A 24,962-nucleotide genomic window follows, 5' to 3' on the forward strand; every position below is an offset into this window, starting at 1 on the left:
CAACTCCAATAATATTTTTCAGTGCATAAAAGAGGGGGAGGAAGGGTATGTGCTTAGTCTGAGCATCCATGTTTTCCTGCTTTCCTTCAGAGCAGTGGACTGTTATGAGAATTTTAATCTTCATTGCACTTGCCTCAGTTCCCATGACTGTTTCCATTCTGTTTTCTTTATTACTTTCTTTTTCTTCCTGTCATTCTTAGCTTTCTATTTTTTCAATCCCAGTTTGTAAAGGGTGTGGGTTCAGAAGGGTTTCCTTCAGTTCCCAGTCCCCTGGAAGCATGAGAAATTGCCCATTGAGCCAATTCTCACAGCAAGGTATAAAAATAGGAGTAAAGAAAAGGTTACACAATGCTTGGATTGCAGCAGTTTGTACTAATGGAGAGATTTCAAAGCCATGGTTTGAAAAACATTTTTTAAAGTTTTATCATTTCCGTATATTTTTCTCTCCCCAAGCTACGTTTCAGCAGCAGGAACTAGCTTTACGGATTGCTTGAAGAATGGTACTGAAACACAGGAGTCAAGTGCTGCACAGTCACGCAAAGCCAGAGCGAGACCATCTAATTGCTTCTTTTTAGTTAGAATAGGTGATTTGCTTGAAAGGCTTGAAAGAGTTTCCAGCCAGATACTTTTGCCTCTACTACAGAAAAAGTGGATTAAAAGGCAAGTGGATTTAAGATTACTTTCCATAATCTGTACCACTGCAGCAGAACACGGGCAACCCTCAGGAAATGCACTTGTTTGGTGCCAAGACTCGCTCTCAGCAGCGAGCAGAGCCTGTGCTCTTGCAAAGCGGAGTACTTGACTGTAAGTCAGTCCTGCAAACTTTTAAGCGACTGAAAGTTATCCCATATACCTTATTCCCATGCTTAAGAGTTTTCAGAATTGATTTCTGAGCATTGCCTTTCTCCGTGTGCCAAACTAGCTGCAGTTAATGGCTAGCCATTAACATACCTGCCTTTGTTGACTTAAAAGGCTTATATTTGTATGAAATTTCTTTAGCGTTGGATTTTGTTTGCCTCTGATTTCCTTGTAATGAGACAGACCTCTCTGGTCTGTTAATCATTACCAAACTGAAATGCTGTGCAGTACTTCTGATACCATTTTCAAGATAATCCAATAACTTGATTTTAATAGCAGTATAATATTTTCCTAATGAAATGCCTGTGTTAAGCCACAGAAAGGAGTGCTAGACTTGGATTAAAATCAGAAGAGAAAATCAAATACACTATGGTAATTTCATTTGTTTGTTGGCAATATTGTTTCAAGAAGGAAAAGATCAATTAAAAGCTGTATTTAATGATCTTCACGCCGATTGCATTGTGTACTGTATACATCTACTTCCAAACCTTTTCCTTTGTCTAACAAAAAGTTGGTTATCTGGAAATAGTAAAACTTTAAAAAGAAAACCATCTCTTCCGTTGTGGTTCCACAATGTATCTTGCATGTGTGCAGGGTTTAGCTGGAGCGCTGTTATGTGATGGTCTCGGACGCGAAGGCGACTGGCTTTTTACTTGTATGTTCAGCCCTTGCCAGGGAAGCTGCCGAACGAGGACACCTTCGACCCTTTCCGTGGCAAGAGTTGCGCAGTGATTACTGTGGTGTCTCCTCAGGTGACTGCCCATTACCAAGGGGCTCTTGCTGTCCTCAGCTGCTCGAGAAAGTCATCTTTTCAGTAGTGAAAAAAGGGACTAGTTGTATCCAAAAAGAAATAACCACAGAAAAACAGAGGGGTTTGTTTTTGTTTTATGTAAGCATTCTGCTAATAGGACTGGTTATAGTAATCAGCTAGATAACAGCTAGGTAATGACTGCCTCAAACGATACAAGACATTATGGTGAAGCACCTGCATTAAAAAAATCTGGAAAAAAGCCTGATTGCCAGTGAAAGGTGTTTTATACTTGAGAACTCTCAGCCTATCTCCCGGCCTTTCTGATTTTAATGAAGATCTGCACTGCACAGCTGGAGCTTTTCCTTGAGAGGAAGTTGACAGGCTGAACCTGTGGCCATTTCATGAGACTTATTAAATTTTTGGTCTTTATTTGGATATCTGATCTTCTTTCATGATTCCAGCACAGAGTATTATCATCATCAACACAAAGGGTGCAGTGAATCTTTAGTCTGAATGAAATAAATGGGATAAAATGGGATTTTGGCTGTACGTGAAAAATAAGGTTAACTCATTACAAAACTTTGCTTTATTTTATACATATTGAAGATCAATCAGATCTTTATTTGAAATCTAATTAATCAAAAATCACAAAATACAGCATAAAATTACAGAAACACATCTGCAATTGTAGAAATCTGTGCATATTTTTCAATTTTGTCTTGTAGCCACAATTTTGGATTCAGAACACATGCTAACATTGCCTGTCACATGTTGGCTAAATTAGGTGTTCTGAAGACAGCTTGAGTGAGTGATTTCTGTTGTATACTAATCATAGAATAACTTAGGTTGGGAGGGACTTGTGGAAGTCTAGTCCAACTCCCCTGCTCAACACAGATCTGATCAGATGAGATTGCTATTTGTTATTGTTCAGTTTTCTGAGTGTCTTGCACATCTAAAAATGATTACACCAGAGCAACGTGGAGACCAAAGAGCCATCATCCTCATGCAGAGATGCCCACCAGTTGGTAGCTGTTACTGCATTACGTTGTATTTTGCTGTATGGTGCTGTCTTTCTTGGGATCATACTTAGTTTTGTACTTTCGTATTGTCCCATTTTGCAGAGGGAGCGAGGAATAGTTTCTCCCACTAAAACTAAGGGATGGAATTTAAGACAGTCGCATGCAGCTACCTACAATTGACTGGTGTCCTCTGCAGTCCTAAGATAAAGGATGTGTGACTGGCAGTATGTGTGTGCAGGACAGTCTCAAAGGGAAGACTGCTGTCTGCATCGCAATGTCCTGGAGCGCTTTTTTGTGTGTTTTCTTCCTGCCACACTCTGACCTTTCCCAGATGTGCTTAGGTGGCTAAATCTGTCAAGATTGTGATCTGGAGCTGCCAGCCTGCAGGCAGTCTGTGCCGAGTACATTGTTCCAAATTTAACAAAATACAGTATACACAACATAATGCTGATCTCCTAACTCTCAGTTCTGGCATATTGCAATTTGTACTTTTTTCTGTTTTAATTTACATCACCTGACTTTTCTTTTGTGTTTTATTCCAATAGGAGTCTCCCCAAGACAGTGCTATTACCCGAGACATCAATCGAACATTCCCTGCTCATGATTATTTTAAAGATACCGGGGGAGATGGCCAGGACTCCCTGTACAAAATATGCAAGGTATTCTTTAAATTCTTATTTACTAGTTTTGGTAATTTATACTGTACATCATTAACAGATGTAACTCCATTACCTATGCAGGCTGTGTATGTATTACAGTTAACTGTGCCATGGAGATCAATTATGGCACCAGACTCAGGCTGGCTCTTTATTAAAGGTGCTTATCTGGTTATAGTGTAATTCAGGCAGAGTTCTAAAGTAATAAACCTTTCTGGATCTCTGAACACTAGGGTGTTTGGTACAGAGACTTCACATGGTTTTAGAAAGGGCAGACTGGATCAAGGTGGACAAATTATCTACTGCTATGGATTTGAGGGCTAATTCCATATTGATCAAGAGCAGCTCATCTTTGGCTGCACCATGCTCCCTAGTTGTTAGTATTGTCTAAGTTATCCTGTTACTAGAGATACTTAGCTTTCTTTTATGCCAGATACAAAGAGTTGATTATAATTGTGCACTTTGAAGCCTATTCTCCACAAAGCAAATCTTTTTAGTATTGGCTTTACTTTTTGTTTTCTTGATTTGCTGCTTATTTTTTCTACACATTTGGTCTGAATGGATATATTACAGTAATGTGTTGGTCCACCTAGATTATGAATTATAATTTAGATCTCAGTCTAGTCCCTGCTAGACTGTGATCTTAAAACCATGATGATATTAGATGTCAGTATTCATAATGGTCTTTTTATCAGAAAAGCAAGGACTAAGTTATAATAGCAACTGAAACTTAACATGTGTTTTAAGAAAATGTAAGGGAACTTGCCTTGTGTTTTGGCATAAATAACCTTCACTTGTTGAAGTGGTGAACTGGTGAACTTTCACTGCCCTGTGTCCATACCTACCGAAATATAAGGCAAAGCAGGGACACATGCAGGAAATCACACTGCTGCGGCCTCTTGAAAAAGCAATGTCCTGGTGCTGGATGTCCTTCACGTGTAATACTGTCATAAGCTGTGAAAGCAACATTTACAGGAAATAAATGGAATAAATTGAGTTCCATCTATCTGGCTTTCTCTACATTCTTTAATGAACAGTTCTGAAACTTAAATGGAGAGGGCATGAACATTAGCAGATTAATTCAAGAGATCAGTTCATAATTTCATGAAGTGTGTTCCTGAACTTTGTTCCTGGTGAGTGATGTGACATTTGCGTGGCCAGGCGCCTGTGCTCCGAAAGGAGACCATAACTCTGCAGTGCATAAGGGAGCTCTAGTTTAAAACTTCTGTCATCTTTTCCCCTTGTACTTATATTAAAAATAGTGGAGCTTTTTCCTTTGAGTGAAGTACAGAGAGCCTAAGCCACATTGCACTGAATGATTTGGAGCTAGCTGTCTCTATTGAAAGGAGGAATTTGGAGGTTGGGACATGACAGACCCTCAGGTAAAGGTTAAAATGCAGTGAGAGATCTGGGGGAGTCCATCCCTCTAATAGCAGGAAAGCTGCTGGTCAAGTTTAAGGTAGCTGGTTAGAGATTGCAATGGAAAGCTTTGTGTGTCTGTGACCGGCCTCAGGCCAACACTGTTAGAACTCACTTTGGTAACAGAAATAGCTAAATGATTTGATTTGAGCACATCAAACAGGGAAAATGCAGCCATGCAGAAGGAATATGGAGTTTCTATCAGAACAGTGCGAATGTGGATAACTGCCTTTCTACAGTTCATGCCTCTATATCAAAAACGGTTGTAATCCGAACAACTGAGTGAAACTTTCTCAAAATATGACTGATTAAATTGTAGAACCTTCATCTGAGATGCATTAGTCTAGCAGAGGGCAAAGATGTACATAGTTGTCTTTAAAACTGAAGATAACTATCTAACATGTAACTACATACCTCCCATTACTGTTGTAAAGCCACAGGCATGTATTTAGGTTGTTCATGAAAATGAAGAAATTAGCCATGAAAATGGACAGCTGGTTTTATTCAGGTACCTCAGCTGGAACGTTCAAGCTTCCAGCACTGTCTCTCTTGTGTTCTGGAGTTTCTTCCCCTTCCATATGTGATCTAACATCCTGGTAGCAAATGTTTAGAGGTAAAAGGACTCTGATTAAGTGGTTTTAACAGGCTGCAGCAGTCTTGGTGCATCGCTGTAACTAGCCGCTGCCACTGTATGTCGCAGTTTGATTTTAATGCAGATTATCCCCTCATTGGAATGGCGTTGGCACACCCCGTGAAAGCTTTATGGAGCTGTGTTCAATGCAACATTTTGTTTTCTTTGTGTGTTTTTTCTTGAGAGATGTAAAATCTTGATTCTTTTTTTTTTTAGGCCTATTCTGTCTATGATGAAGAGATTGGCTATTGTCAAGGCCAGTCGTTTCTTGCTGCTGTGCTGCTTCTGCATGTAAGTAGTGAGGTTTTTCCCTGATTTGTTCTAAAGCTTAAAACTAAATACTGCTCCATTTGTCTGGGACCTGACTAGTGGGGTTGCAGGCCATATGTCCACTTAAATATTGATCAATAATGATGTGTTTTTAGAGAGAGAAGAGTACACTGCTTAGAACTTACCGTGGTGTTCCTAATGAATCTTGCCTGCAATCAGCATTCATTTCACGGTTTTTGTTTCAGGGCCCCTTCCATTAGACGTTCTGCGGGCGGGTATTCGTGATCACTACAAGGCATGCGCTTCATGTTTAAGACAACACTGTAAAAGTTTCTGTTAAAGGGTTTCAAACTTAGATTTAAGCTCTTAAAAGACCTCTCTATTGGAATCAGTCAAAAATATGAATGGTGATTTTGGCTTATGCCTTACATACACAGAAGTGTATTTGTAACATTAATGTCAGTTTACTAGGTCTCAGTGCTTTGAACACTATGCTGCCTTTACTTGGGCTATTGTCTTGTAGGCTTTCGTATTTCTTGGTTTTAGAGGTTAGTCAAGGATGAAAATAGTTTTTTTGTTGTTAAGATACTCAAGTATGCTTTTCTTAACTTTAACTGCTGCCAGTAGAAGTGACCTCAGCATAGTGCTATCCTTTAATTGCTTGAGTGTTCAGAAGCCAGACAGCTTTATGGTTACTGTAAATCAAAAGCAAAAGTTTGATCCACTCATGCTTGGGAAGTATGAGAAAATTAGAAATATATACAAATTATTTATAGACTGTTCCTTTTTTAAAAAAATTCTGCTTGTTACCAGTGTCTCTATTACAAGCATCAGTAGTTGAAATGGAACAGAGTTCCTAAGACCAGTAGGATTCTGTGATTTCTTTTCCCCAGCTAATTTTGGGTGTTGTTGCTACCCCAGAGAACTAAGGATGAAAACTTTGCTGCAGTTTGCAGAGGAACAGGAAGTCTGGTCTTCTGTGGGGGATTTTCCACAATGTTCTAAAATCAGTGGAGGATATAGAGGATGCTGTAAATGCCACTATTTGAAACATAAGCCAAATGGCCAATAACAACCTTTTAGGTCTTTATTAACTGTAATCTGAAACATTTACTTAATGAGAAATTAATACATCATTACTATACAGAATCAGATCAAGAAGGGTGATACTATCTGATCTCTGAAGACCTGAACACTTTTACTAATACATAATTTGCTTTCTTTTAGCATTTTGATTGTCATCTGTCCATTTTTTTTTTTAATTCCTGTTGGACAAAGACTCACAGTCAAGAATGCACCATGTGTTATTCTAGAGTTCTTTCTTTAACAGTAGCTGTTGTTTCTGGGAACTCAGTATGCATTAAAACAGGCTCAAATAAGCTTTCTTTTTAAAGAAAGTCAGCCTTTGGGGTGTGGCTGCTAGGGACAATAAATATTAAAAAGAAATGTTGCAGAAAAGGAAATTAAGTTTCTGCAAGTCTTTCAGTGCCGTATTGAAATGTCTCAGAAAAGTTTTCGGATTTAATGGCCTCCATCTGCAGAGTAATAACAGAATTCTGGAGATAGATGTTCTGGCCTTTCCAGGAACAAGTGCTTGACCTGAAGTCAGACTTTACTGTGGAAATATCAAAACTGAATTTTGGTGTCAGGGAGAAATGTCTAAACACTGACAAGCCATGATGAGTGTTTCTTCAGCTTTTAGCAGGAAAGGGAGACTGAACTTTCCCAAATCAATGTCAAGTCGTGATAAATGGAAGTTTTGTTAGCAGTGACTGGTCTCTCTTATTCATACTGTCTAAAAAAATAAACATCAAATGTAATAACATGGTTTAAAAATGTAAATATATAGTTAAAAATAAGGGAAAGATCCTGTTTAACATCCTCTAGTACTACTGGTTCTGTCTTAATTATGTAGGTGACAGGGGTTTAGGCTGCTCAAAATCTGTAGGACTGCATCCAATTCTGATGTGATTTGGACAAAGTCACCAAGGCACAGAACTGCTTTGGTCTTCATGTCTGAAAATAGTATTTTCAGTTGGGTGACTGAGAGGTGATTTGTTCCACTTAACAAGAATTAAATGCTGTTTCTAACACTAGGTCTCATCTGGTGTGTTAATATTCTTGTTTAAACCTTTAAACCAGTTAGGGCCAGATTAAAAAGTAATAATTTGGCCTTTCTGTAAGAGGGAGGGGGCATAGTAAGAGCAAACGGAACCAGAATGAAAGACTTAAATACTCTATGATAAATACAATTTTCTCTCTCACAGATGCCTGAAGAGCAAGCTTTTAGTGTTCTGGTCAAAATCATGTTCGATTATGGACTCAGGGAACTTTTCAAACAAAACTTTGAAGATTTGCACTGCAAGTTCTATCAGCTGGAGCGCCTCATGCAGGTAAGTGTTCAAGCTTGTGTGAATTGAATGGATCCGAACCTGCAATTCAAAGCATTACTCAAAACTAGCAAGTTATCGTATGCATGAATAGTGTCTGTAACCTCTTAGTAAGCATGAAGAGTGAGGACTAGCCATACTGGAGCTTTTTAAGAATAGAGAGTGCTGTCTTGAGACCAGTGTGAGTATGATACCACTGGCAGGATGCGGTAAGTGTGAAGGCAGGCAGGTCCAACCAGTTGGAGCGGCTCTTGTATGGACAGTTGTCCCAGTGACTTCCGAGATCGCTGCACATGCGCTGCAGAGTGGCTTTGCAACGTCAGCACATCCACCCTGTGGGTTTCCGGCCAGGCTGCGCGCTCCGAGGTTGGACTCATTACGCATGTGATACGGTGTCATTCAGCACATCCACAGTGGCAGCAGGCCTTCAGCATCCTTTGACGCATCCTTGGGTGCGTCAAGCCTGCTGCGTGTTGGGCACGGTGCATACAGGAGCCTGCCTTGCTGCACTGATTGTTACACTTGCGTGACTTTGGGGTTTCAGCTATAGCTCCAAAATAATGTAAATTAACTTTCAGTATTTAGTCAATTACCATTTTTAAGCCAAGTTTGTTTTTGTTTATTTTTAGGAATACATTCCTGATCTGTATAACCACTTTCTGGACATTAGCCTTGAAGCGCACATGTATGCTTCCCAGTGGTTCCTTACCCTGTTCACTGCAAAATTCCCTCTCTACATGGTCTTCCATATTATCGACTTACTGTTATGTGAGGTACGTGTTATAATTAGGAGATTTGTACCGTTGATAACGTTTGACAGCTTCTCTCCATCTTGGTTCATGTCCTTGTTATTACCTGCTCTTCAAGAGCTAGACAAGTGATATGTTTTTATGTAGAAGAGCTATGTTTCTGCAACAAACAAAAAGCGTTCGGCATTTTAAAGGTGTAAGTTAGGATTCAATTTTTTTTGTGTATATATAGGTATATATATTTATATATAAAAATATATTTATGTATATAAGATTATAGTCTCCTATTTCTTACAACACTGCTGAATCTGTGTGTGATTCTGTGCAGTGCTCATGGGATGAAAGCTTGCAAATATGGGATCTCCAGGTAACAGTAAACCTTTTCTGTGAGGAAAGTTGGCGTTACAAACGAAAGGTTTCAGTGTTCTTCTGTTGTTAAATTGTATACGCAATACATAATACACAATAACTGATTTTTTTTTCCTAGAATACCATTGCATGAAGGCCTTTCCGTATAAAATTGGCCAGCTAACGCTCATACTGGTAATCTTACAAGCTTGGCGCTCTTTCTCCAGGAGACTTGAGTGTCTTTATACTTCCTGGCATATAGTTAGAAACCAAATTTCTTTATGTTGAGAATTTGGACGTAATCATTTTTATAACAGTACATTTAGTAGTATGCTGTTAAGTAGTATAATTTGAGCTTGTTAACATGAACGAATAAAGCACATTTTGTAACGAAGCATCCTTGAGTTAAAATCTGCTGGTCAGTGTTTTTACCCACTCCCTATGTCTATTTGCTGCTTGCTTTGTCCGCCTGCCAGTATAATAAAAAGCAACAGATGGTATCTAGAAAATCAGTTCTGTTTGTTTAGAACACATTTTAAATTCATAAATAGTAAATGTGTTCATAGTGAAGGTTTAAAAATTTCAATCATTTGAAAACAGCAGTGAAACCAGAATAATTCGGGGGGGGGGGGGAATGACACAGTATCTTGAAACAAGATGAGCAGTGTGTCCTGATTATTGAAGGTACCCCTTAAGAAAGTATATTCTATTACTGAATATAAGGGCTATTTGTAATTAATTGGATAATTTAAATAAAACATGTCTAATAAGTAGTGGCAAAGTAAATGAGATAGGATTCTAAAGTGAGTTGCTTTCTTTTTCATTACAAGAATTTTCTCAACATTTAAAAACCAGCAATTGATAAATTAATGCATATATTGCTGAGTTTGAATCGAGTGTTTTCAGAAGTTGCTGTATCAAAATTAAATGATTGTGATTTGACCAACTGGGCAGGAAAAAATAAAATGAAGTACAGCAACAGTGCCTGCGTTGTTTTGGATTTTTTAACTGGTAAGGAGGTGACAAAACCTGTGCTGAAACATTCTTTTGCTGTCTAGAAGTTGTAATTCAGTAAAGGTACATTCCTCATTGTTTGTACAGTCATTCTCTGGGCCTTTGATTTACTGTAATGTTTGATTACACTTGTATCCTAGTTCTTGTTTTCACAGAAAACAAAACAAAAAACAAAACTCGCAAAATATATAAATATCTAGGCTTGTAAATACTGAGAAATTAATTTATTTTCTCATTGTTTTTCTCTTCAGGGAATAAGTGTTATCTTTAATGTTGCATTGGGATTATTAAAAGTGAGTATCCAACTTTAACATTTTATGCATCCCTATGCTCAGTATCAGAAATTAAGATGCCTGTTACAAAAATATTATGATCAAAAAATCCTAACAACTACTTGTATTACATGTGCTGTTGTCTGTCATGCTGTGCACAGGGCAATGCCTTTTGAGGCATGGAGCAGGGGGCAATAGAAGGTTGCAGAAATGGAAATGCGTATTATTTGCAGAAAGCTAAAAGATACTTTCTTGGGAGCTTTAGGAAGCTGCTGCTGTTTTGTTGTCTCTGGGAATAAAGCAGTTGTTTAAAATCTGCTTTGCAGTGACTGATTTTCTTTTCCTGCTTCTAGACTACCAAGGATGATTTGTTACTAACTGACTTTGAAGGAGCTTTAAAATTCTTCCGCGTACAGCTGCCCAAGCGATACCGTTCAGAGGAAAATGCAAAAAAGCTGATGGAGTTAGCATGTAATATGAAGGTAAAGATGTGGTGATAACAACTGTGAGAATACCTTTGATGTGTACAGTTTCAGCGCCTATATGCAACTTGCCTGTCCAAGTGTAAATACATTGCAGATGCTTTCCAGTGAGACACAGTAAACCCCAGATTTTCAGAGCGATATGGGTCTACCTTGGGAACTCAGAAAAGAAACTGGCTCTCAGAGAGTAATATTCAGTGCTCCAAAAATCAGAACACTCAAAAGATTTTAGATCACCAATAGCACTAAAATAAAATAATTAAAAGCATTTCTGCATTTCTTTGCTGAAATCTTTATCCCATAATAGCTTCAAAAAGGGTAATATCTTTCATCAAGATGAAACGAGTATATTTAATTTAAAACAGAGTAAATAATGCAGAAACAGAACACCACCATTTCAGACAGAATATGGCCATCTTTGTGTGTGTGTGTATATGTAATGTTAATGTACTGCAAATAGGGAGCACATTAAAATGCACTGATAGATTTACAGATCTAGGGAGATGAAGGATTGTGAGTTGGCATTTAAAATTTCTTACAAATCAAGCTAGGAATGATCTTGAGGTTTGTATGTTCTTGGTGTGAGGTTTTGATTTATCATTGTTGTCTAGTGGGGAATGTGTGCTGCTTTTTTTTCTTTTTTATTAACAGCTTAAGTGAATTTTTCCATTCGAGAGCATTTCGTAATTTTTGCTGTAGGGTAGGTGATAGTAACAGGTTAATCAGTTATGACCTTTGTAGCCTGAGGTCTCCTTTATAATGAAACTAAACAAAGTGCTGGCAGAATTGTGTGCTGTCTGGAGCTGCCACGATTAGGTGAAGTTTTGTAGTAATGCAGAAAAGCCTTGTTTGTCACGAGCAGCACAAGGGGGAGGTTTGCAGCAGTGGCTTCCTTCTTGGCTTTTCATTTGGGGAGTGGAACCAAGTGCAAAAGGCAGTGTAGCTGGAACTAGAGCTCTGGCATGTGCTGTACGGTGTTTGGTGTGCAGATGTTTCTGAACGTGAATCTTTTATAAGTGCCTACTGTTTTCTGTGAGGGTGTTTTTAGGCTAACAATCTAATCCAGACCGTCTTTCAATGTGATCGTCACAACTGTTTGGATTCTCCCCCAGATTGCTGATTAACTGTTCTTACAGTCAGCGTTACCAAGTGTTTAGGAAATAGGAAGAATAATTAGAATTTGGGTTTGTACGCAGAGGTAGGAGGAAAAGTATTAATGGGAAATCCTACAGAAAGTACAGCTTACGTGTAAGCATTTACAGACTGGTGTAGGAAATCAGACCTGAATTCTTAAGGCTGAAATAGCCTAAAGATGGAACATTCACGTTGATTGTCTTGAACTGAAAAAAAACCTTCAGAATACCACCACGGAGTTTTCGACTGGCAGGTGTAGTCTGAAGAAAACAGTTTGAATAGTATGTAAAACCTTGTCTTTCCTAAGACTCTGCTAAAAGATTATGGAATGCTCTATTGGTCAGATCAAGAGGTTTTGCAGCTGTAAGGGCTAAGGGAATTTATAAGCATGTTGTAGCTTTTTTAGAAACTGTTTTACCCCTACCACTATGCCAGTGGACGACAGCTTCTTTCTTATATAACAGAAATTGCGTATCACGCAAAAATGTCATCTCTGGTCCTTACGGGAGCTTTCTTTTGAGTGGAATAGAAACATAGACACTAGAGTTGTGTGTGCACTGCTGGGATGCTGTCCCTCAAATGTTCCCTCTCTATAAATGAATTAATCTCAGTAATTCCTATTTTGTAATAGAAATTACTTGGATACCTCTCCTATATATTTGAACTTCTGAGGTACACAGTAATTTTTCCATTCTTTTTCGGATTTCGATTGTCCACTAAGCCATCTTTCTTAAATATAACTATGTAAGAAATATTCCCAGCCTTTGACATTAAGACTTTTGACATTTGAGATTATTGCATTATCTCACAGCTGAAAGTCAATTGCTTTTCTAATCAGTAAATATTGCAACTAAACCTTTACATTGCCACTCTAGAAAAGCCTTTAAAATAGAATATCGGGAAAAAAAGTACTGGTGGAAAGTTATTGTTTCCTCTTTACAGATATGACGATTCAGTTCTGAAACTGAACTTTGATTATGTAGTTTGTTTATTTTAAGGAAGCTGTAACTCTTTCTTTACAGTTTCATGTACATTAAATTTTGGTCAAATAAACTGGTATGGTTCAAACTTTCTTTTTTACTTGAGCTTTGCTGCAGGAACACTTTTGTAGCACCAGTGCTTAGGTACACAGCTTCCCTAGTATGTTAACATTCAACGCATCTTGTGTTCCTGAAAGAGTTCTGCACAAATCAGTCCATCACAGGATGAATATTCTGCATGAATTTCAGGCATGTCTTACATGAAACGAGCATAGGGATTGGGGAATAACCAAGGAGAAAGTAAGGCATTTTAGCTCCTCCAATCATTAAACATTAGCCATAGGTTTGTCATTAAATATGCATCTGGTTAAGCTCATGTATAATGGTTGCACTTGCCTTTCATATTTCAGAATAACAACTTGTTCCTCTTCCCACTGTGCCAAAATTCCCTGCGTTCCCCTTACAGCGCACGAGTGTGGTTCGCAGCAGGACTGAGCGCTGCCGCCTTGGAGGGGGTGTTTTGGGGGGGGGGGGGTTAAAGGGAAGGCTATCGGGAAAGCACAGACTGCGCTGCCGGGCTCTGCACAGACGCTTAATGCTTCTGTATCTCACCCACGTGTGTTTGCCCTAATTGCCGTGCTGCACATCATTGCTTTTTTGACCTAAAATATAAGCCCTTTGCTGTCAATAGAAATCTCCAGCTCTTTGTCTGGAAGTGTTTTTGAGCAGAAAAGGGTCTGATGTCAAGATAAATAATTTATAGGAAGGGAGAGGTAGCCTGGCTAAGGCACTGTGATTACAGCAGCCTGCTGCTGAAAAGGAGGGCGGTAAACGATGAGCTGGAGACAGCGCTGGATTCTTACGGTCGCTCCTTACTGTTGCAGTCAAATGTTAACAGAGTCGCTGCTGCCGTCTGTGCCCCCGAAAAGCTGCTGTTGGGTTTGGTTGTGCCTTTCTGCCTTCTGTCACCACGCAGACCCAGAGGGCTTGCTGAGCTTCCCAGGGCACGGGCCCCTCCAGGGCTCCAGGTTCAAAAACTGGTGACAACAGCAATCGTTCTCAGGATCACCTCATTATTAATATCTAAAGACAAAGCCGGTTTAATGCGTTCAGAAATGTAGAAGATAGGAACGTAATGGTGTGACTTCCTTCCTTTTCTCTCACGTGGCGGGATGCCTAACTTCTCAGCATCTAACGTGGTCCATAGGTTGAGATCTGCTGTATGAAAACCAACAATCTGGGCATTGTTTCAGCAGGGCGAAGCAGTGGAATAATCTGCTGAAGTTACTGGCTTTGTTGCCGGTAAAGGGTTAATATTCTGAAGATTCCTCTGGAGTGGAAAGAGTAATTTCTGCAGTTGGGATGGGGCTGGATTGACTCCGGTTAACTGGGCTGGCTTCTACGAAAAGTGTCAGCTGAAATATGGTTAAATGTTTCTGTGCAGCTCTCACTAGAGGGAGCTTAGCTCCCAGTTTTCCGCAGTTCATTTCAAGTACGATTGCTTAATGATAAAACCAAGGATAATAGAAGCTAAGCCATGTTTTGCCTTTTGTCTTTCATTTTGCATGCTCAAATTGTTTGATATCTTTATCAGATGACCTTTTTTTTTTAAGAGGAAAAAATAGCCATCACTGTATTTACTAAAATAATAACGATTCAAGTTTTTATTACTGAATATTTAATGTAGATGTATACCAACTTCCATGTGAGACACACAGTGGTCTTGGCATGCTCTGCCTTGCTGAACCCCCACGGCGTATGGCATACCTGCTCTCTGCCCCTAGGAAGGGTGCTGGTCCGGTCTGCTGCAGAGCCCCTTTGCGTTCTGTGTGGTTGGAGCACTGTGCCCAACACACAGTCGCGTGCCCTAGGCTGTGCAGAGCCCCTCAAAGCTGAGAACAGATTTCCAGTCTTCTGGACGCCGGAGCAGGGGTTGCTGCTGTGACCTGCCTGAGATGCCAAGGCGGCTCTGGGACTGGGTGGTTTTCTACCAAGCTTGAGCACCACTAGCAGAAATGTCAGCTGAGCCTGCACTTGCCCTTTGAGTGTTTGCAGGCTCATGGACAGTGAACCAAACACTCCTGCTAGTTCAAAAATTAAACACATCTGGTGGCTTTCAGCACAGTCTGTTTTGCTGAGCAGTATTTGGAGTATCAGATAGCTGTATGGTGCCAGGTAGGATGCTCCTCTATATCCTTTTAAAAAGCTCTTCTATGTTCTGCAGAGGGAGAAGAGGAGGGGATACTTCTGCGATTATATTGAATGGATTCGAGTTTTTGACCATGTCTAATGCTTTGACACTCAAAATTGAGTGAAGATATTAACTGTGTTTTGTAAAAAGGCAGGAACTGCCTACAGCTTGCACCATAACCCTTTGTGAATTGTGTGTTCTTTTATTGATGTTCTGGGCAGGAACTAACGGGCTGCTTTAATTTAGATTAGTCAGAAGAAGCTGAAGAAATATGAAAAGGAGTATCATACCATGAGAGAGCAGCAAGCTCAACAGGAGGATCCTATAGAAAGATATGAGGTAATGCACACCTACTTCAGTCCGATTTAACACGCAACACCTGTAGGAAGCTCCTACTTTGACTGCCTTTTCTTTCAGCCGTTTTCTTTGTTATGTGACTGATTTTGATGGCTATCTGGGGGAATCTGCTGTAGGAGCATGCAGTAAATCTCCCTATGCTGGCAGTGTTAATTGGAATGGGGTTATTGTGAGCCCATCTTCACAGTGAAAAGAAGAGTAATGTGAATTTATATTTTGGCTCATAAAACCGTTTCATCAGAACCCCTTTTCAGCACTTATGTAATCAGTAATTTGGCTGATTACGCCAAATGCCAGGAACAGAAAGAAAACTCCTAATTGACTAAACTCTGCCTTCCATTGATTATAATCCTGTTTTCACTCCTCTCCCAAGTATCAAATGATACATGTTGCGGTAAGTATATAATTTTTATATATTTTATATATGTATATATAAAAATATAGGAATATATGTTATATGTAAAATTATGTGTGCGTATACATATAACATGCCAACACACGTGCATATATACATACATTTATATATTTTAAGCTCGAGTTTTATGTGAACTTAATTTAACTGTCTGTGCACTGGGAACTGTGACAGAAGAAAATAGAATGGTTTTCCCAGGATCCTCCTCTCTCTCACCTATTTCCAGCATGCAAATTTTATTTTGAGCCAAGAAAAGCAACACTTGCAGGAACCTCCTGGCAAGGCATCGATGGCTGAACGACACCCCCACCTATGCATTCTCCAAAAGCATTTCGCTAGCTGAGCAAGTAATAGTTAAGCAGAGTTACTTATAAATGGTTTATTCTCAAGACTAATATTTTATTTATTTATTTTATATTTAAAATATGGCTAGCTGTTTTTGTCCTCATTGGATTCCATGCTGGTAGAGTTGTCATTTCATACTTGGGATACAAGTTGTAGCTTTGTGCTCAGGTGCAGTACGTATTGTGTTTAATAGACAAGCATTTGGTTAGCGTTTTCTCTTAATTTCTTTTGTTTTGTTTCCCGTAGCGCGAGAACCGGCGCCTACAAGAAGCAAATATGAGGCTTGAGCAAGAAAATGATGATCTTGCACATGAACTGGTGACCAGCAAGATTGCTCTGCGAAAGGATTTAGATAATGTAAGACACTTTCATATGCTCTCTAGTGGAGACAAGGTTCTAAGACTGATTCTTGGTCGCTCCTCTCGTTGAAGGTATCAGTAGGGAGAACAGTGATGTACTTTGTAAACTTACCTTTTCTGCTGGTAGGACTGATAAATCCCACATTCTTTGTTCATCATGGGATGTATTTTAGTTCGTGTGTTGCCTACAGGGTTAAGGATTTCCTATATGCTTGTCTGAAGCTGGGCTACTTATAATCCTGTCAGGTCCACAGGTTGAGCTGGTGCAGATTTTGACATTACACAGGATGGGGGAGCATCTTTACAGGGTGTCTAATATGCTGCAGAAAATGGTGGTATTGATGTGGATGGGATAGGATTACTTCTTCCATGTCTATTGCAGAATGATGATATGTAGGCCTGTGTCAGACATTCATGAGAAACAGGACCTGTGGTTGAAATACTGATAGTCTGAAAAGCATACAGAGCAATTTGAGGGAAAGAAGAGAAAAAAGTTGCTGTCTCCTCTGTGTGTAGGGAAAGAAATAGTCAAGTCTTTGAATTGCTACAGAGATAACAGGATAGATTCTGTATTCTGTTTTTCTTCAACCGGTATTTCCATGAATAAGATTTCACTGCAGACAGGCTTTTGCAAAGTGCCTAAAAACTTGAATGTCTGAGTCTGGCTGTCAGTGGAATCAGATTTTCAGATACCTCAGGCAACTCTGAAAATGTTTTTATGGTTTGGGTTTGGCTTGTCGAAGTCTGCCCATGTGAACTCCTCATCATTCTCTGTTCCCTTTCAGTAGAGCTCTGAGGAGGAAAGCGTTGGGTTCAGTCTGTGTTACAGGAATCTTTTTAAGCTCACTCTCCCATTCCCTTCTTTATATACTCATGTTTTGGAGATTTTAATGGGATATGTGTTTTTACAGGACCTGCAGAGACAGAGATCCTGGCTTTGGTAGTGCATGTGGTAGGCTAGAATGAATTCAGCCTATCTGCTTGGGGAGATGAGGAGAGGAGTTCAAGTGCTCGTGTTCTGTCATTCTTGTTCTGTACCAAGATAAGCGCATTTCTGAAATCTCAAAGGAAACTGGCTTTTGGAAATCATATAGTGCAGGAGTTGACAGGCTCTAAAATGTTTCAGCTTAAATTCTTCAGAGAATTTAAGGATTCCCACGGTCTCCTGGAAACTTTGAAATACTTTAGAAAAGTATTCACAGTACATGTTGATGGTTACAGATGAATGTTGCTCCTTATGAGGTTTGTTTTAATGACTTTCAGGTATATTACATCTACTGCCCTTTAGCGTTAAAATGTGCTATGAATCATAAAAGTATGTTCCATGCAGAGTTTTCACAAAGCATTGTTATTTTCTATGCTTTTCCATTTCATTAAAGGTAGCTCATAGAAGGCCAGAAAGACTGCCCAGCAGCTGCGCTCGGGGGTGGACCCCAGCAAAAAATGTACTGAAAACATTCTTTTGTACCAGTTGCTAACTTGTTTGTGGCTGCTTGAGCCCATGTGAGGCAGGGCCCTATATGCTATGCATTTATTTTGATTCATTTGAATGGCTATGCTTTATATTGATTCATTTAAATGGAGAGCTGGGAGAGGAACAAAATTAAGCCAAACCTTTGAGATAGCCCGTTGTATGCACAATACTCATGCCTTCAAAGATGGTAAGTGATGTTGGTAGCATTCCCCAGGAGGGGGATATGTAGGTTTGATCCTACTTCAGGACCCTGACTAAATCTTCTAATTGGATTCTGAAATCATATTTCATTTCTATTACCCAGATGTCCTGAAAGAAAAGTACCAAAGGACATTGTGTAACACACCTTTTCTGATACCTTCGTGGCATGTCTGAAATCTTGCAGCCTAGAAGATCAAAGCAAAGCATTTGGAAATACAAGAATTTCCTTAATTTCCTTTGCACTAGACCAGAAAATAGGCTTCATTCTTCTGCTGTTGTCAGACTCCAACATCCCAGTTTTCTTTCACTTTAAAACAGCTTAAAACCGTGTATAATGAAAAGATGTTCTCTTTGCCTTTGTCATCTTTTTTAAAGGATCAGCAGGACTTTAAGGGTCTAAAATTCACTTTTTGATTTTCTTCTTTTGAAGGGAATTGGTACAGCTAGTGTCTGAACATTTTATATACCATTTGAGTTACTGATCTATTTTTATGTGGAATTCATACACCTATTAGGAAGTACTAAGTTGCTGTGTGTCAGTTTGCTATGTGACAGGAAAAGGTTCTACCTTAGCAGAGATGGTTTTGGGTGGTTTATGAAGAGCCCAAGATTTTTCTTGTTTCTTTTGGGGAAATGTAAAGCTTTCCATCACTTCTAGTTTTTTTCCTGATACACTGCTACCTTTGTATTTCCACTTACCCAAAATGTATTTATCAAGCACATACTTATTGCAGTAGAGTATCTCAGGGAAAAAAGGGAAGTGTTTCATTTTACCTGTTAGAAAGGCAAGATCACTTCCAAATGCAGTAATGTGATTCAGCATCAGTTTATACCATGAGGAACAGAAACTGGTGAGAAGATTTCTTGTTCCCCCAAAACATAACTATACATCTTTATTCTTTAAAAACTGTAGTAAAAACGGGATTGTACACTTTCTGGTAGGACATCTCTTTCCTTAAAGGAGTGGATAGTCTTTGACTGTTACATTTGTTTTGGTAGATGAGTTTTTTGGTGCAGTATGTTGTGGATGATGTTGTGAAGAGGCTGTCACATCTATTGGTAGGCTTCATAGAGGTGTTTGGTATTTTTTCAGTGCCCTTGAGGCGTTTTTCATGAATTTCATTTTCACTGAAAGTTTGGGTATTTGCAAATTGAATTTTGGTTTAAGGTTGTTACAGCCTTTTATTGATGTTGCATATCGTGAGCTGTTCTGTGCCTTTCTATGTCTTCAAAATTTATCTGTCAAATTCCAGTCTTGGTGAGAAAACAAGTATTATTTTTGTAATTGGATTTCTTTGGAGCAATCCCTACTCCAATTTTGCTAAAACTAATCACTGAATTCAAGGAACATCTTGTGGTGATGGAGTGTTGTGATATACTTTGCTAATTTTAATTTGTTACTGCTTTGCCATTGTAGATGGTATTTTTTTAAAAAAGTAGTTTTCAGAATGTTGATGTTTTATTGTTGTTAATACATATGAAGAGACTGTTTTCTTGGCAGTGCTCTGCTGGCGCCTGCACCCACGGGTATCTAGCAGCATCAGCACAGTAAGAAAGCCTCTCTCTAATGCTGTGCTCTACTCTGTGTTTCAGGCGGAGGAAAAGGCAGATGCTCTGAATAAGGAACTGCTAATGACCAAACAGAAGTTGATTGATGCAGAAGAAGAAAAGAGGCGCCTAGAAGAAGAGTCAGCTCAGGTTAAGGGCGTTTCTGTCATTTTCACATTTCTGTGCAGTACAAAAACAAAAAAAAAATGACAAGTGTGGGAAGGGCTTAATGTTCCAAGTCATGTTTCTGCCTCTTTTGTAGCGTAAAGGACGTCAGCAAAGTAGAGTTCCGCGCTTTCCTGGCAGGTGCTTCATAGGGCAGTGAATTTTTAACTTGAAATGGCGAAGGCACAGATTGTATCAAAGATTGCTGCACAGAGAAGCAGCATAGGATTTCAGCCATCAAGATTTTTTTTAATACTTTCTTTTCTAGACTAGTCATTTTTTTCTAGCAATCAGGGCCACCAGAGTCTAGCTTTTCCCTGTTTGTGTGCAGCCTGAGCTGGACCGTTGTTCCATGGTGCAGTGTAGGCCTGTGCAAAAGAGAGCGAGGTTAAGGAGAAAGAGGAAATACCATCTTATTATTTTTAAGACTGTACAAATTTATAAACCTTTTACTTTTTTTCTTCTCTCTGCAGCTGAAGGAAATGTGTCGTAGGGAACTAGATAAGGCAGAGTCAGAGATCAAAAAGAACAGCTCTATTATTGGTGACTACAAACAGGTAAGCACCACTTGATGATGATGTATTCTGCTTCCAAATTGCAAGCCTTTCTTTAGTATTTGAGGAGATTTCTGGAAATAAGTGTAATCTGTGCCATGCATTTGAGAGGATGTTTTAGCTATTTTAAGTGGGAAGCCAGTTCTGTTTACCTCTGACGTAGGTATTTGTAGGTCACCACAGCGTCAGTTAAAGGCTAACATTGTTCAGTGGGCTTTTGTAATCCAAAGGTTTATTTTGTTCCAAACAATTCTCTCATCCATCTTCACTTTTTCTATCAGAGGGTAATTGCACTTAAGAAGAAACACGGACACCTTTTTTCTTTCAAAGATTTTTGCTTTGGGATTCATGCTCCTGGTCGTAAGATATTAAGGGAGCAAATTCATGTGTGTATGTAGCGGGCCCATAACCACCCAAACATTCTTAAGTCTGCATCACACAGGTCTCGAGGGACAGATTTTTTTTAACCATTCTTGCTGTCTTGGTTGTTCCTTTATCCCAAAGGCAACAAAAAGAGACATGCTTTTCCTAACCTTTTCTGACTCCTTTAGCAAGACTAGGCTGCTAGTAACTTATGTTGAAACCACAGCTGCTTCTGCAGTTATAGAAGAGTAGGTATAGAATGAGAAGAATATGTAGAATTAAAAGACTTAATGCAGCATTCCAATTTTCCACACTTTTTCAGAGACCTTAAATTATCCATGTTAATATTGCTGTAGCATTGATTTGTGCTTTAGCATTCATTTGAGAGAAAATTTACATTTATAAATGATCTGGTAACATAGTTTTGCTTCTGTTAGATTTGTTCCCAGCTGAGTGAGCGACTGGAAAAGCAACAAACGGCAAATAAAGCTGAAATTGAGAAAATACGGGTAAGAGGCGGGTAGCACTACAGTATTCAATATTTAAATCTCTTGACAAAATCATAATAGAAAGCATACATTTTATTTCATTAGGAAAGGGAGGATAGAAAGAGTTCCTTCTTGACTTACAGTTTTGGGAAGATGATTATGAGGGGAGATCTTGGAGGAGCGATGAGTAGCTGTCAGCTCTCTCCCATGCCCATTTGTTACATACTGATGTTGGTAAATAATAACTGTTAATTGCTGTGAGGAGTCTTGTTTTTATTCTGGAGGAGATTCCTCTGGCTGTCTTACCATAATGTAACAGGTAGGCAGTACAGAGCCCATTACTGCAGCAAGACAGTTTCACCAAAAATACAGCAGTGTTTCTGGAGCCCATAGGTCTGGGCTTGGCTGGAGTTCCCGTTCAGCTGCGCTCTGCAGGAGTTCCCGAGTTTGTAAGTCACTAGTGGTCCCTCTCGCGTTGTGCTGCTTCGCCAGAGCAGAGGCAGAAAAAGGCTTTGATCAGATCACCAGCACTTCAATACAAGCATTCACAATCAGGTATTTACTTTAGCAAAAAGTGGATGACTGTGAACACTGCCGGGAGTTCTTCAATAAGGAAGGCCGTGTGAAGGTCGCTAGTTCTGCCAAGGAGGGTTTGGATGAGGACACGGATGAGGAGAAGGAAACTCTGAAAAACCAACTGAGGGAGATGGAGCTTGAGCTGGCCCAGACCAAACTGCAGCTAGTGGAAGCAGAGTGTAAAATACAGGTAATGCTTTGAGGGTTCATTCTATAGTGCTTGGTATGCCTGCGTTCCTAGAAAAATGTGTTTGTTGTAGAGGGGTTGGAATAGATCCTGTTGGTTGAAACTGTGCAACCTGCTATTTCCTGTGTGGGTTACTTAACCAAACATTGGGTTCGAAAAACAGTGTATGCAGATAAAATAATTGAAATGACATGAAGTGCATTGAGCAGCCACTACAATGTCCAGACATCTGCCTGGTTGCAGCACAGTACTTAGGGACTGATCTTCTGCAACTGCTTTGAAGAAATACAGGGGTTTGCTTTTTTCTGTTTAGCTCTGACAAAGTCCTGAATCATGCATTTCCTTTATTTCATAATAAGTGTTGAATGAAGAAGTAACATGAGATGTTAGCCATGCTTATTAGAGCATGTTTGGAAAGCACTCCAGGTATTTGAGGTATTTGAGTAAAATATAACAAAGTTGTTCTTTGTGCCTCAATGTGGCATGTCATTGCCCCTTCAGACACTCAAAAACTGGTTTGTAGAAAGCCCACTTCCTGTGGGGATGCTTCCTTCTCAGTCTTTTGATAGGAATGAATTAGAGGGTGTGGATGTACTAATGAAATTTGGATGTTTCATGAAAGGCAATAACACAAGACTAGTTTTGTTTTTTAAAGATTTTTATTTCATCTGCTTGTGGTGCTACATTTAATTTGTGTAAGACTTGTTTACCTTCTGAAGTGGCCGAGAGACTGCAGAGGTCCTAGAGTCTTCCAAGTGTAACTTACATAACTTTGCGCTGTGTATACATAACAAATTAATTACTCTTCTGTTTGCAGGATTTGGAGCACCATTTGGGTCTGGCATTGAATGAGGTACAAGCTGCAAAGAAAACATGGTTCAACAGAACAATAAGCTCTATAAAAACAGTGACTGGAGTCCAAGGAAAAGAGACTTGTTGAAAAGCAGAACTCTGTCAAACACACCTTCTTAACACAACACCTTTTGTTGCCTTCCTTGGCCAGATGTTTAATTCTGTGACATGAGAGGACCAGAATGTAAATAAAATAGAAACACAGCATGTCAGGATTCAATAGGTCAGTGATAAAGACGATGGAAACACAAAAAAAAAAGGCTTTATTGCTAGATACGGGATCTTCATACTACTGATATTTAACAGGTGATGTAGCTAGATTGAAGCTCTTCAGAGAAACACTCCATTCTGCGGTCTGGCTGGAGGCTTTTCACAGACTAGGTACGAGAACTTACCAAACCCTAATTGTTAAGTTTACATATGATAGGTTTTTTTACAGTTATAACCTTTTTTAATATTTTATTTGAAAGGAAAAGTGTCACTAACAAAGTAAAAAAAGAAAAAAAAAGAAAAAAAGAAAAAAAAGAAAAAGACGACGACTTTAGCAAGAACTACATCAGTGCCAGAAAGCAGTCCCCAGAGGTAGGATATGGAGAGTAGGAGGTGACATGTTTTGCTTTATGAATGGGGATGATTTCAGCATTCCTGTCGGAGCAACCCCACTTTGTTTTAGTAGATGCAGCATCCATCTCTCAGTGTTTGGCATTTCTTTCTGTTACTAATCAATTCTATGCAACTCTGGGCGTTTTTGGCATGGGCTGCCAAACAAATTCACAACCTGAGGTTGGGAGCTTTGTCTAAGTGCTAGACAAGAATAATTTGAATTCTTGGCAAATTTCCGTTTCACTCCTGTGTTGTGTTGTTAGATCCACACATCAACAGCATTAAAACCCCCGACACCAGGACTGCTAATAAGTACTAATTATGTGGATGGTCTGACATTTAAGTAAGTCTTTTTGTTCGTTTTTGTCGGGTTTTTGTTTTGTTTTTGTTTGTTTTTTACCTGGCTGTAGCAGGCCTTCTGTGAAGCTCTGAGAAAGCTTCCAGGATTTAGTTTTGCACATAGGTATGAATGGGACAAAGAAACAATAAACTGAGATATATATGAGGCAAAAATCACTGCGTGAGTGTAGCTGCGAGGATCTATAGCTGTCCAACTGGCTTCCCTGTTAACATGTTCGGAGGTTGTGTAGGTCATTTTCCACGCTCGATGCAGTCGCACTAATAGGTGCTAAACATGCTTGGATTTCTTATCCGTTGGATTGTCTTGAGTTCTCACCAGAAAGCTGTAGAATGGAGTTTTGCACCTTGTAATTTTTTTAATTTATAATGGTTTGTGTTATGCTGAAGTATCTATTGCATCAGTGGATAAATTTTGTGTGCAGTGTGAGTATAAGCTGGTAACAATAAGAGGCACTGGTTTGTATATAAAGATATTTGGTTTATTTTGTATTTCTACCTTTTTCTTGTTTACTGTACTAATGCTAGCTAATGTACTCTGTAACTACAGAATAGAACATGCTATGTCCAAGCTTTTTTCCTTAACTGCATACATTATCTCTATTGTTTAATACCAAAAAAATACTGTAACTCCATCAATATTAGATGCGTGGACATTGTGGTAGCATAGTTGCAGTGTGTATACTTTATGAATTGAAATATAAACTAGTAAAATTGTATAACTATTTTGTTGTTTCATTTCATTTTAACAGCAAACTCATTAAATATTTTGCAATACAAAACCAATTATCATTTTAAAATAGAAGTGTTGGCATCTGCAAGCTTCTCTAAGGCCCAAACGATATTAATGCTGCAAAGGGCTTGCTAAAAAGACTGCATATTCATGGTGTTGCTAATACTGCCTTATATAATAAAATCCAAGTTTTGCTTTGAAAAAAGAAACTGCAAAAATGACCT

General features: G+C 39.1%; 1 protein-coding gene across 1 annotated transcript in view; it reads left to right on the forward strand.

The window, feature by feature from the left end:
* RABGAP1 (RAB GTPase activating protein 1) overlaps nt 1-24,730 on the forward strand; it is a 77,766-nt gene extending 53,036 nt beyond the window's left edge. Inside the window, exons 14-26 of the mRNA XM_064523932.1 lie at nt 3,174-3,287; nt 5,551-5,625; nt 7,872-7,997; nt 8,624-8,767; nt 10,357-10,398; nt 10,731-10,859; nt 15,411-15,503; nt 16,525-16,635; nt 19,906-20,010; nt 20,499-20,582; nt 21,380-21,451; nt 21,999-22,196; nt 23,011-24,730. Coding sequence (XP_064380002.1) covers nt 3,174-3,287; nt 5,551-5,625; nt 7,872-7,997; nt 8,624-8,767; nt 10,357-10,398; nt 10,731-10,859; nt 15,411-15,503; nt 16,525-16,635; nt 19,906-20,010; nt 20,499-20,582; nt 21,380-21,451; nt 21,999-22,196; nt 23,011-23,133 — 1,416 coding nt within the window. The 3' untranslated portion in view covers nt 23,134-24,730. The remainder of the gene's footprint in view (nt 1-3,173; nt 3,288-5,550; nt 5,626-7,871; nt 7,998-8,623; nt 8,768-10,356; nt 10,399-10,730; nt 10,860-15,410; nt 15,504-16,524; nt 16,636-19,905; nt 20,011-20,498; nt 20,583-21,379; nt 21,452-21,998; nt 22,197-23,010) is intronic.
* Nucleotides 24,731-24,962: the final 232 nt, after the last annotated feature.

Source organism: Dromaius novaehollandiae, chromosome 20, assembly GCF_036370855.1.
Source record: "Dromaius novaehollandiae isolate bDroNov1 chromosome 20, bDroNov1.hap1, whole genome shotgun sequence".
NCBI classification, from domain to species: Eukaryota; Metazoa; Chordata; class Aves; order Casuariiformes; family Dromaiidae; genus Dromaius; species Dromaius novaehollandiae.